Consider the following 13,992-nt stretch of genomic DNA (forward strand, 5'->3'; position numbering starts at 1 on the left):
GTACTCATTGGGCCTTTTACCACTGCTTTTATTACCTTGGAATGGAAAGTAAGTGCCTGAAAAAACTGATTGGAAGTTTAATTTTATGGAAGAGTCTGTAAATACCTCTTTGTCCCTCGCTGAAATTATATTTGGTGCCTGCCAAGAGTAATACTCTTCTGTGCTGCAAGCACAAATTTGGTAGGATGGAACAGTGAAGAAACCTCCCTTATGGGGCTTGCTAAACCCAAGCTATCACCCTGCTTTAAATTATGCAGTGTGGTAGTGTAAAGTGGCTTGAACACAGCAGATTACCCAGCACTCAGATGCAGTGGGAGATCCCACTGATAGCTCCTGCCAGGGAATGGGAAGAGGATATGATCAGAGAGCTCTGTGCTCAGGCTCTGGTCTTTAGGGAGCTGCAGGCAACAGCCATTAAGTTAAAAGAACTCCAAGGGCTTCTCTAAGCAACAGCAGGGAGATCACCAGTCCCTCAGCTAGCTAAGGATTCACACTCCCAGCTGCTGTGTATATCTGGCTCCAGAATTAACAACCTAACAACCTTTGCAAAAACTAATAAAAGGAGTTCTGGACCCAGGACAGCAAACTCAGCAGCCTGTCACCCAGAAACACAGCGCTGGTACAGAGAGATGGCACCTGTTATTAGGCACAGCTTTTGCCTACGTGAGGGCCTGGAGCTAGATGTGCATTTTGTTTCCCCCTGTATTTCCTGAAGGAATAATGACTTTAATTAAAACCTACCACATTCCCCCTGGCCTCGAGCATGTGCAGTCTCCAAGCCCTCGTTGGCATCTTTGCTTTCGGCAGCTCTCCTCGATGTTCGCGTTTTGGTTGGCAACTCTGGGGCTTGGAGGAAATTGCTCACTACACTCTTCATGCCCTTCTTTCCTAGCTCCTTCTCCACCTCTGCAATGCACAGAAGAAAAATAATCACTGCAATCAACTGAAGATAAAAAACTATTGCTCAGTTTGGAATTAATAGCACAAAAGAAAAGCAAACAATGCAAAACAGGGGTTCCTTGGGGTTATTTAGCCATTTGGCCCATTAAAATGAGATGTTTGCCCAGAAAAAAAATACCCACATGTAAGCAAATAACTGCTTTCTACATAATTTACACCAGGTAGTATAACACAGGACTGTGAAAACTGCAGTTTCACTGCAAAGCAGTCTATGAATAACAGGCAGAGTTAAGGATGCAGTCAGCCCTTTCCTCACCCCTGGAATTGCTGGTCCAACAGTGACCCAGACCTACCATCCGATATGCTGGATTCCTGAAACATCGTTTCAAAGGCCTGATGGATCTCAGCAAAGGAAGGTCTATCAGAAGGACTCCACTGCCAGCCTGAAAAAAAGCACACCACCACTCAAAACTTCCCTCCAGCAGCAGACACTCAATACCCTACACCAGGAGGAGCCAGAAATCACAGTTCCCTTCCAGTACACTGAGATAAAATACTGACATGAAAATCTGATTTACAGGGTGCTGAGTGTCTGCAACCACTTTGGCTCAGTGACAGCTGCAGACACCCAGCACTCCCTAAATCAGGTTTTGGTGTCAGTGTGTGACAGTAGGTGCTGAGCACTGCTGGGGAAAAGTGCAGAGCACTGAGTCACGTACCGAAAGGCCACAGTGAAGAGTCACAGTCAGTCCTGCAAGAAGCCAAATAAAGCTCCAGCTCCATCCTTGGAGCACAAGCTTTTCTTTAAGTTGTCAGGCAAAAGGAGACAAGGGAAGCATTGAGATCCACAACAAATCTCCTCTCTGGGCCTGTGGGCTCCCAGTAGAGATGAACAGCTGGTTTCATAGCATATTCATCTTCTAGAGAAAGCAGTTTTAACCAAACACTTCCACACAGCACTGCACCTTCCCTGCAACTGGCAGGGCATTCTCATGCCTTGAGGTACACAGCCAGACCCCTGCACTTTTACTGCACCCTTGCAGGGCTAAGAAACACTTACACGCTCTCATGAGCTCATAAACTTTCTCAGGACAGCCTTCAGGACGCTCCATACGGTAGTCCTTCTCCAACAGCTCATAGACTTGAGACAGGTCAATCCCAGGGTAAGGGGACATACCGTAGGTTGCAATTTCCCACAGCAGAACACCAAAGGCTGCAGTAGAGAACAAGAGGGAAACAAAAAAAAAAAGGAGGGGGAGGGAAAAAAAAAATCAATAAGCTTTGTTTTCATCTTGAATTTGAGAGGATGTTTAGTGGGAGTAGTCACTAAACAGTGCTGCACACTTAGACCAGCCCTGGGTGGCTCAGATCCCATGCTCAGCAGCAGCTTAAATGTTAAAGAAGCATAACAAGCTTCTCCGTCAGCACAGACAAGTCTCCTGCGATATGACAGGGTAGAATTAGACTAATTTTCAATGTATCAGTTGTCTCAAACCTGAATGCCTTGAGATCCTTCAAGTCCTATTAGAGGCACAATTAAGAGACTTCACAGTGGATTAGCTGAAACCGCTTCACTGCTGTACTGCAGTCGCTCCCTCAGTGTGACAGCTCCTCTCATTTGCAACCTCTCCCTGGAGGACTCACACATTTTAATAGCTCAGTGTTTTTGGGGTGCCCTTGTTTAGCTGCAGTGTGGTCTGCAAGGGGAATCTGGGAGGCAGCAGTGAGAGGAAAGTTTCAGTAGCTGGTACCAATGAGATATGGTGAGGGTGAGACATTTTGGTCCCAGGGAAAGCTGAATAGGAAAAGGGAGAGCACAAAAAGGGTCTTGAAACAGGCATTCAAGTGGCAGCAGTCAGTGGGGATGCAGGTCAGCAGCGGGGTCAGGCAGCTAACCCAGGAGTCAGGCACACAGAATATACCCAACACCAGTTCAACAACCTGCATGTAATTAGTTCAGTCACCCTATTCTGTTCTTAACCTGAAGAGAAAGCGATTACAATTCTGCATAAGTAAGGAAATCACATCACATTACATGGCAACACCACCAAGGGCAATTTACATTAGACATTTCTGTGCACAATTTTCTTTGATTGCTGTCTTGAGGCAGTGAGGTGAAAACATCTAAACCCCAGCGTGCCCAGCAGCAGCCCTGGCCGCCGGGGACAGCTGATCTCTGATGAGGTCTCAAAGTCCACTGCCCCAATTCTGCTTCCTGAGGTTACATTAACCCTAACTAAAGATACCCCATATTCCTTTGGGATCTTTCCTCCCCCAAGTACACTGCTACTGAAAAGCACCAGGGATCCTGCTGCCACCACAGCAGTACAGCAGCATCCTAAGATCAGCAGCCAACACCATATGGAAACCCAAATCAGCAGAAACACCTTGGTCAGCAATCACATACTCCTTGGAAGGCTGTTTTGGCTTTTCCTCCTCCATCTACAAAACATTTTACATCAGCCATCGACCTAAAAGTTTCTTCAAACTTTCTCTACACATTTCCCCCCCAAACTGCAGAAAACTTCATCTCTGCCTCACTACTGTCTTGGTTTATACATAGAAGACACTCAGGATATCATTTTCCAAGTGCCTTTGGGACCACATTCCACAAACTTCTATCTCATGTCACTGGGCACTTCTGAGAATTTGACCAACAGCTATGGCAGAGATATAAAACCCAAAGAAAGGCTGATAAAAGTACAATGAGATTTTCTGTGGTCAGATTTGATACAATAGAGCTCCATTTAGCTAAGCCTGCTCTTATCACCAGCACTTCAGGGCTCTTCAATAACCATTTGTCATCAAATTTTCCCTCTACTTCTCCTCATCTCATTCCAAAGATTATTCTTTTAAAATGCAGAAAGACAAGCTTGGAGCTATCACTAGACAGATATACACATAATTATTTTTTTAAACATAAAAAGAACCAGATTCTTTACTCCTTGAAGTAGTTATAAAGTTTTTGGCTATATAACAGTGTATCACTTCATAGTTCTGTGCCAGACCTCTGTCAAGGAAGCAGCACTGGTGCCCTTCAGCCCCATTTCATACATTTCTATAAACTCTACAGTATCCCTTATTTTACATATTTGCTAACAACTCAAATATATAAAATCAGGTGGAATAAATTCTCTGTGCTCTGCTCTGAGACTGCCCAAGAGATTAGTTCCTGCACTCTGACAAGCTCACAGAACAACGTGGCTCAAACCAGGGAACCTGCTGCTCCCTCCTGAAATGTTCCACACTGGCCTTGTTTCACAGCTCTGGAGAAGAAGACACTATCATCTGCATTTATCTGCCCATGCAAATTCTTACCCCAGACGTCGGATTTAATGGAGAACTTGTTGTAGGCCAGGCTTTCTGGTGCAGTCCACTTGATGGGGAATTTTGCTCCGGCATGGGCTGTGTAGGTGTCGCCCGTCATTAACCTGCTCAAGCCAAAGTCCGCCACCTTCACCAAGTGGTTCTCCCCTACAAGGCAGTTCCTGGCAGCAAGGTCCCTAAAAAGAAGATCAAAAATAGGCAATGAGAAGTCTTTACCATCTCACTTTTAGCGATAGCAAGGAAGCCTGCTGTTCCTGAAGAAACCTGGGCCTGTGTGATTATTTTGATCCAAATATTACACAGAAATTCTGGAGTTACACGCACACACACAAGAGGGAAAGTTATTTTCCAGTCCGTCTTCGTAAGACTGTCATCCAAAGTTTTTTTTTTTCTCTTCTAATTTGAAGTGAGAGCTTCAAGAAGCCCCCTCACTTTCAATAAAAGCTGCCACCCTCAGGATAAAAATATTTCAAAGAAATGTCAGTTATCAATAGCTGGGGATGAGCACTGAATAAACTGAGTTTCAATTCCTCACTTCTTGCCCACCTCTGTAGCGCTTCAGTCACCCCAGCCAACACCAGTCATTCTCCAGAACTCCTTTTCCAGTCCTTGCTTAAGCACCAGGATGAGCTCTCAGCCCTGCTCTTCCTCCTTCCAGGTGTGCCACTTTTTACAACACAGCATTCAGCCTTTGCAAACCTGCTGGAGCCTCTGCTGTCAGTGCTGCCATTTTCAAAGGATCGGGCAATAAGCAGATTTAACTTCTTCCCCACATTTTTTTCCACCACTGGCCTCACCCTGGCAGGTGAGAGATGTGCACACTGCATTTGCCGCTTCCCTGGCTTGTACATGCTGTTTGCATCCTTGGAAATGCTTCAGGAGGATAAAAACAAAGCACAGAAGTACATTTCTCCTAATATTAGGTTTTGTTAAAAACACTTTTCCAGAGTATGTCACATTGAACTAAAAATTGATTGTACCAGGAAGCTCCTGTGAGATCTTTAGATATGAGGCAGACACTGCTGTTTCTGTTGCTTATTCGGCTCAATTGGAATAAATTAAAAAACAGGAAAAAAAAAAGTACATCTTACTAGATTCCCATTTAAATTTCATAATGTTTTTGAATGTACCTTCTTATCAATGCTGATTACTACAATGTGTATCTAAATAAAAGCTCCTCTCCATAATCAAATTCCTCCTCCTTCCTGATTCATTAAATGAGGTCAGAGCACAGCATTTGAATCCATGGATGTGAATTGTGACAACACTCTTCAAATAATTGGGTAGGTGGTTATGGGGGTGGCTGATAAGGAAAAACGCTACTATTTATTTTAGATAAATGGGTCATCAGAAGTAAGAGGAAATTAAATGAACGGCAGAGAAGACAAATGAGATTCACACAAAGGAGTTTTTAAAGTTTACTTCCTGCAGGCTGAAGGGACAAAATCCTTTCAACAGAGCAAATCAAAGGCTGGAAATTTTAATTGGCAGCATCACTGTTCAATTTATTGACTGATGGCAGCATTTAACCAGGCCTTTCAAGCAGCAAAGGCAACTCATGGCTTAGAAGAGCACCTAGAACTTTACACACGATCTTCATATTTGTCTCTATGAAAAAAACACGTGCTAATTCCACATTCCAGTTAATTGGGCAGGAAAGGTCACGCTACGACACCGAGAGCATCTTGTACAAAGCTCAGGCACTCTCGAGCCCTGGCACAGGATGTGTCATTACATTGCCAGGAGCCCATTTCTGCAGACAAGGAACGCAAAGCTCCAGCCATAATTGCAGCACACTTTAAAGGTCAGAGTCCCTGAGACTTTTAAGACAGCAGAGATGCTTATTAAAGTGAATACACAATCTGGACAATTGCATGGAACAATCCCTGCGGTGGAAAACAAAGTGAATCAAATAAGAACGGGCTGAGGCGGTGCTCAGAGGGTGATTCTGCTGTGAGGACCCACACCACCAGCATCACCAAATGCAGCTGCTTTGAAAGGCTGTTAGAAACAAGGAAGTGGCTTATCTGGTCCATTAAAAGTCCATTACTATGGGCTTAAATTCACATTTAAGGCCTTGCCCAAAATATATAAGTACTGATGTGTCTTTCACCTGCATCTACTTCAAAGGCAAGAGAAAAACCCTGAGAGAAAACCCATCCTTTGGACAGATTAATGGACTGTGCCAGATTTGCACTAGTGTGTCAAATATATGACACCCATCAATGCTGGGATTGCCTGAAAGGGAGGAAAATACATCAGGGATTGTTCTGTGCTTGAGATTTAAGGGTGCTCATTGTCCTTCCTACCTGTGGATGAAGTTTTTCTTCTCCAGGTACTCCATGGCTGAGGAGATCTGAGTTGCCATGTACAGCAGCACCACAGCATTCACCTCCTGCCTGTTACACTCCCGCAGGTAATCCAGCAGGTTCCCATACGTCATGAACTCTGTGATGATGTAGAAAGGAGGTTCCCGTGTGCACACCCCTGGGGAACAACATAAAATTCACAATGAATGTTGGACAATATCAGTGAACCTTCAGGTTTCATCCTCAAAGGCAATTTGTACCTCCAGAAGGCAGAAAAATCTGGCTCGTGGAAAGAATGGATTCTGCTTGGAAGTGGTTAATAGAGGGGTTTAATTTTCTGCTTCAGGCTCTGGCAAATTAAACATTAGGGAGACGAGATCATTAAAAATCATGTATTAGTGGTACAAATTGTGAATTTTGCCAGACAATAAGTGTCTGTATTTAAAGCCTTGGTATGGTAAGCTGCTTATCTGCTCCTTAACATCCATATCACTGCACAAGGGTTTAGTTCAAATCCCTCTGCCTGGTATTTATCACTTACCTAATAATTGCACCAAGTTCGGATGCTTGATCTCCTTCATTACTGCGGCTTCTTTTAAGAACTCTTCCACCTCCATGGTATCCTCCTGCAGAACAATGGCAAAGCTTTGGCAAAGGCAGTGTACACAAAGGAGGAACAGATTTTTGTATGCAGACACAAAAAGAACTGCAAACTGACAACATAAGGCACAGTTCTCACACAGTCATTTTCCCCTGTAGCCACAACACAAAGCCAGGGAGTTACAAACATTAATTTTTTGTATGATTTTAAAAATAAACATTTTTGTATTTTCACACTAGCTGAGCTTTCTGGGGCAAGAAAATCCATATCCCTTTTGTGAAGGGTCTCTCACAGAACGCTTGGGAGCTGAAAAGGAAAAACAAGCTTGTTCCTAACAGGGAAAAAAAAAGATAACACGAAATAAAAAGTACAGAAAAGGAACAAGAATGAACATAAAAGAAAGGATACACCACAATCAAATGCTTGAGAGGCTGCTGAAAGGCAGGCCCTTGGGTTCACTGGGCAGGAACAAGAAATCCCCTCTCTGAGTCAGGGAGGCACGACCGACAGCAGCCGCTGTGTGAATGAAAGCCTAAGGTTTCACAGATTCATTTCTGGCATTTAGAGCCTGACCCATGACGTATCCATTCTGGGCAGACGTGTCTCTACCAATTTGTTGGGTGCCAAAAAGTTACTTGGCACAGTACAAAACCAAGGAAGATACAATCTTGCTCAAAAGACATATTTTTCTGAAGCACATATGCCCCAAATGGCCAGAAGGTCATTTCAGAGTGGTGCAAAAATACAGATCTATTCCTAAAGCAATGTTTCTTTCCATATCCATATTTTTTTCAATGATGGATTAATGCTGACAGGTTACATGGACAAAGTGTTTTAGGGAAGGATTGGAAAGGATTTACTGCTCCTGGTGAGAACGATAACAGTGGGCTGCCACTGTGAGATCCAGCCAGCTCCCTGCTCTGCACTTAGCACTGAGAACATTTTTCCAACACTTCCATTCAATCATTTACTATTCATTGCCAATTAGCTTGATTGACAGCTGCGATTTGCTCAACACACTGTCAAAGCTAATAGTCCAAAGGTCCTTGTGAGCAGAACCTTAAACTGTTCTCTTTGGCAAAGGAAACTGGGTTAATAATCCAGGTTGCAAAATTATCCTAAATATGCCTTTGTCTTATTCATGCTACACAAACCTTGGAAGGTTTGTCCTTTGCATAGCTGCTCCACAGTTTGAAATTTCTTACCCCTCAGTGACTATATTAATAGGAAGGACACATACAGAGAACCACTGTAGCAATGACCTCTCTGAAAACCTGATATCGTGGAAAGGACCAAGCTTTAACTGGCTTCCAGCTCCCACTATACTAAACCATGGCAAAAATAAAACCATTCTGTCTGTACAGCATTTTCCCAGCACAGCACAGAGCCCTGCCACAGCATTAAGGGACACCAGGGTTACATGCTGCCTAATTTAAAACACAGGCTTCTCTGCTGGGGGAAAAATAAAGGAGGGAGAAAAAAAAACCAACAAAAGAAAAAGCAGAGGCAGTCCTAGGGGCAGCAGAGGCAAGGTGAGCAGTAAGAAATGTGCTGAGCTGACCAGCTCACAGCAGCTCTGATATTAAATGGCCCTCAGGAGAACCAGCTGTGGCCAGTCATGACCGCTACACTTGGTCCAGTGCAGGTCACAGAGCTCTGCAGCCACTGCCTTGTGCTCCTGTCCAATTTGGGGGTAAAAACACAAATTCACAGCGTGTCCTGTTATAACAGCCCCTGACAAATGCTGTGTCCTGTGCAACTCACAGAGCTGCCAGGGATGGATTTTAACAGGCAACATCTCTCATAACCAAAACATAGTCTTGCCCTCTCCAGGTAAACACTGAGGAGCAGCATGTGAATCGCTTCTCCTCCAGTTCTGTGCCAGCCATGAGCTATCTTTAGACACTTGATTGAAAACTGAACAACAAATGTGTGTTCGTAAGCACCATTATTCAAAAAGATGCTGGAAGGAATTTTCTCCTCCTCTCTTTTAGTCTTCACTCTCCTTTATCTTTCCTACAGAGGTATCTGAGGCAGATGGGGAAGGAGCGAGAAGAATCATACCAAGTTTTGAAAAACATTCTCTCAGAGGAAAATAAAATGAGTCATCCGAAGATTTGGGCAGAAGCTGCAAAAGGCTTGTTTTTCCCAGTAGAACTGGGATATAAATGCAATTTTAAAATGTTTCCCAAAACTTTGAAGAAAGCTATAATCCCACCTGTCAGGAAGTAGACTAATGGATTTAAAGAAGGTGGATTATAAATTTGCTTTTAAGGATGGTTTTAGCGTGCATAATTGCAGGTTGAAGTGTTTCTCAACTCTCTTCTTAGTTCTTGTTCTTACACTCCCCAGTGGAACATGCTGCTCCATACTACATTATGAACCACTTTTAGTCATGTTTCATTAAATATTTATTTATTTGAAACAGCCATGGTCTGTATTAAGGTTTCTCCTCTGCACGAACAGATTTGATGGGATAACATGCAATTTGTCTTTCTTGATGGGTTTTAGGGAGAAGAGAACGACAGCAACAACTTCAGTTTGGAACAAGATGGGAAGTCTGAAAGCATCAGGAATCCTCACACTGCAATCAGCAGCAGGAAGATGTTTCTGCAAGCCATGCTCCAGGAAAGAGCTGAGCTCTCCTCAGTCTGAGCAGGTGTTTTGCTGAACCTGGTCACATCCCAGCTCACCTGCGCCGCAGCGCTCCGAGCGATCCCGAGCAGGGACAACACTAGATGTCACTCGCTCCCTGTGCAAGCAGCACTTGGACTCCCCCGCTGGGAGTAGCAGCAGGAACCTCCAGAGTACAGAAAAGGCCAAAATGAAAATACTTTCTGCAGCCATGGCAACCCAGAAGTACTGAGGCAGCTGCTGCTCGGAGAGCAAGGAAGAATTATTTTTCCCAAATCAAGGAAAGGTTCTTCCCCTGACACCGAAGCATCTATACAGTTCTCTCCACCTCAAAATTTCCATTGCAAAAAAATCAAAAAGAAATAAATTAAACCCTTGGTTCTGTTTGTCTGCAAGACCAAACCACATCCCCATTCGAACACTGAGAACATGGTGTCAAGTTCACATAAACTCCTATTAAGCAATCAAATGCAATGTGTGCAGATGGTGCCAGAAGATCTCAAGACAGTTTTATAAACATAGATGAATTAAGCAATGACCTTATGAACTCACAGAGCACTATTTGCATTTCAAGAGACAAGGAAACCAAGATGCAGAAATCAGGGAGCAGTGCCAGAAACAGAACTGATTATCCAGTTCTTCATTAAAGCCACTTATGAATTTTAATATACCTTAGCTTGCATACCATTTTTCCTCCTCTTGTGTCTTTTGATTAAGAAGCAGCTGAGAACAGTTGCTTAAGACTTCCAGGTACACAGGGAGCTTGTCTTTCGGGAAAGATGCCACATAAGACAGAAAATCAAAACATTTAAAGCCTCCCTGAAGCACAGCCTTTGAATTTTATGTTGACTGACTCACAATCCACAGTTTTCCTTAATACAGCAGCTTCTGCTAGTGTGTTCATCCATGAACAGCTCACCTTTACCACACCCTGAACGTGAGACACCGTGGCACTATTTACTTTTCTAAGGTTTCATCCATTCTCCAATAAAAACTGTGCTGTTAACATCCTCCTTTGTTTAGATACGAGAGTTACAGGTATCACATAAACAATAAGAGGATCAAGCTCTTTTTAAAACACTCTATTTCCAGCATACAGCACTCAAAGGGAGGGCTACCATCAAACACCTCACTAAACTGAGGGCACGCAGCCAGCGTGAACTTGCTCCCAGCTGAATGGGGAACGCTTCGAGCTTGAGACCTACCTTGAGAGTCTTCACAGCCACTGTCAGGTTGTACTTCTTCCAAACTCCTTCATACACCTCTCCATACTGGCCTCCACCCAGCTTGTGCTTCATGGTGATGTCGGTGCGCTCGATCTCCCACTTGTCGTAGTTGGGGGACACGCCGTAGATGGTGGGCTTGTTGCGCTTGGGTGCCGGGTAGTGCAGCGTGGTGATGAGCCCATCTGCCACGGTGGAGTGGTGATGGACCAGCTCTGCCAAGGTGTTGAAGCGGCTCTCTGAAGACACATAGAGCTGGGAACCAAAGGGGAAGGGAAAAGCTCGTTCAGGTAATGTCCCTGGAGAGCTTGTACACAGGAACTGAATCATAAAATTGTGAAAGCAAAGTGTGGTGCTGCTTCTACTGAAGCCATGGAACTGTGAGCTTCACAAGCTCTGTAACCAGCTCCAGAGCCCAGAACAATCAATGCTTACGTAGGAAAGGCATGGATTCAGGAGGAAATACATGCACTTTGCCAAAACAACAGAAATGGCTGCAAATAGCACTACACTGACATGCTGTTGCTTGAGATGTCCTTTTTCAAAAGTCTGGTCATTAGAGATTGTGGGACATTTCCTGGAGAGTATGGGGGGTTTGTCAGCCTCAGTGTCTCAACTTCACTATCACTATTTGGGTTATGACATTTTCACCTGCCTAGTTTCTCCTTGAAGCATCACTGGGCAAAGCAGAGTTTTCCCTGCTTTAGGCCTGAGCTTCTGCAGAGGTTTAGCTTGAAGTCAGGAGCTGGTCTGCTCCATCCCTGTGATGGGCACTGATCAATAGCACAGAAGGAAAATCATTACCACTGAATGAAAACCTGCTGCGAGGCATGATAACCCATATTTGTTACCTTCTTAACACTTCTACAGAAGATCCATTTTAAGCCTAAAATCCTGCTAAAGATAACGGACATCTGACTCCCTCCCACCAGAGTTGTGTGTTTCCAGTTTTCACCCTCAAGCCCAGTCTTCTGCCAGGCAAGATGAAAAAAACTAGAAATTTCATTATTTGAAAAATGCTGGTTACATTTGAAGGACAAGGAGGCATTTTGTATCAATGCACATTTTGCATCCTAGTCTAGCCTAAAACACAGAAGAGCTCCATTTCTCACAAAGGACCAAAGTTTGGTAAGGGACAAGCTTGCAGGAACAGCAGCACCATGTTAGGCTGCTCAAATTCCTGTCCAGTCCACACACTAGTCCTACTGCTCACAGCACATGCCAACAGCTATGATCAAACTTCCCAAATGTTTCTGACATGCTGGATGTGTACTCAACAGTTTCTGCATGTGCAGTGGCCATCTGTTTGGGATTTCAGGAGGCTGGGAAGTTAATAGGGCTGCCAGGCATCCAAAAATCCAAGACTTAAAATCAAATTCTGCTTCTTCCACCTAGACAGAATTTGTGGATGGAAAAAGAAAATGCATCTTTGAAGCTCCAGCAATAAGAGTGTATCACCAACAAAAAAAGGGAGCTGTGTCTGCAAGAGAAAAAAACATTTGCAGCAAGGGAAAAAAATACCCTCAAACTTGATTGAAGTCTTTTTAATGAAGACTAGAAAATAATGGCAACCTCCTGGGGAGCATGTTCACAACTCTCTATCAAAATTAATCAGATATTCATTTGGTAAAGTAACTGGATCAAATCTCATTTCAACACTATGGCTAAAACCCCTCAAAAGAAAAAAAAATCCCTACAAAAACCTCTTCATGATCAGACAGACGAAATCACCTTAAAATCAGATGTTATAGGAACAGAAAAGTGACAACATAAGAGGCTGTTACAGCTGCTTGGTGTGAGTGACCAAGCATTTGCCAGTAAAACCAAAATTTAAAACAAGCCATGCCTGCCTGGGAATGACTTGAAGTACTTGCAGCGGTATGAGCAGTTCCCATGCTACACTGAGAACTGAAATCTAAAAATATGGATGTAGAAAAAGCTGAACTCCAGGATTACTTGGAAGCATTAGAGAAGCATGGAGAAGTAAGCTCCCCCATGGTTTTATGACAACTTATATCTCATGAAAATTAGAGCTATCTGTATTTAGTGTGACAGATTGTATGATCCTGTTATAGACAGAGAAAGAAGCTAAATAAATGGCCAAAGATTTCAGAGAAAACCTGCAGCAGGATGAGGACAGGACTGCCCTGTCCAGGCCACAAAAACAACACTCCATGAAGTTTTCCATTTACATTAAGATAAACTTCCACCAGTAAGTAAACGTGCTTATTTTGTAGGCAGGATTTTTCTAACCTCTCACTGATGACACCCAACAAGAAAACCACGTGGTGCTGCTGACTTGTACTCCCACAGAGGTGAAAGACCCAGAACCTGAGTTTTGTAGGGACTCAAGTTTGCTTCCTGGCTATGTTGTTGAGACATTATTTGGTCAATTTTTGTGTATCAAACAAACCATAAACACCAGCCCTGTTCCAATGGGCTCTGCTTGCACAAATGGGTGGTTCATCTGCACTTCTGCCACCAGCCCACATCTTTTTCCTGGCTGGGGTATTTTATACAGGTGGTTAAACTGGCCCATGCTAACCTCAGCACAATCCTGAATCCAATGGCAGTCCCACTCCTCACTCAGCAAGGAAAACTGAACATCCACAACAAAATATCCATGAAGGTTCAACTCTGCATCCAATTCAGCCACTGGAGGATCCAAGAGACTCAAGCAGGACCCCAGTCCTGCTTCCTTCATGCTGAGGACAGCAGAATTTGAAGAGCTGTCTGGACAAGGGTGTTTATTCATTTGGGTTACTCAATAGGAGGTTTTCCCTCAAGTACTATCAAGTCAGGAAAACCAAGTCCTCTGTACCACAGAAGTGGTTTACCAGATGACTGGCTGAACTGTGCCAGCCAAATCAAGAAAGGTCACTTTTAATACCTGCCTCAAAAAAACCCCAACCAACAAAACAAAACATTAGAGGGTGGTCCAGAAAAGTATGACCCATTTAAGTGGGAAATAAAGAGAATTTTTTTTTTAAAGTTGTTG

The 13,992-nt window shown here is 43.7% G+C and overlaps 1 protein-coding gene across 4 annotated transcripts in view; it reads right to left on the reverse strand.

Moving 5' to 3' along the window:
- The window catches only part of ABL1 (ABL proto-oncogene 1, non-receptor tyrosine kinase), a 77,408-nt gene that overhangs the window by 5,228 nt on the left and 58,188 nt on the right, over nucleotides 1–13,992 (reverse strand). For all 4 annotated transcript variants that reach the window (XM_058853571.1, XM_058853569.1, XM_058853572.1 and 1 more), the window contains 7 exons: nucleotides 10,977–11,249; nucleotides 7,078–7,162; nucleotides 6,537–6,714; nucleotides 4,219–4,403; nucleotides 1,961–2,113; nucleotides 1,254–1,343; nucleotides 742–906 (listed from right to left, as the gene is read on the reverse strand). In XM_058853571.1, coding sequence (XP_058709554.1) covers nucleotides 742–906; nucleotides 1,254–1,343; nucleotides 1,961–2,113; nucleotides 4,219–4,403; nucleotides 6,537–6,714; nucleotides 7,078–7,162; nucleotides 10,977–11,249 — 1,129 coding nt within the window. The remainder of the gene's footprint in view (nucleotides 1–741; nucleotides 907–1,253; nucleotides 1,344–1,960; nucleotides 2,114–4,218; nucleotides 4,404–6,536; nucleotides 6,715–7,077; nucleotides 7,163–10,976; nucleotides 11,250–13,992) is intronic.

Source organism: Poecile atricapillus, chromosome 20 (assembly GCF_030490865.1).
Source record: "Poecile atricapillus isolate bPoeAtr1 chromosome 20, bPoeAtr1.hap1, whole genome shotgun sequence".
In the NCBI taxonomy this organism is placed as follows: domain Eukaryota; kingdom Metazoa; phylum Chordata; class Aves; order Passeriformes; family Paridae; genus Poecile; species Poecile atricapillus.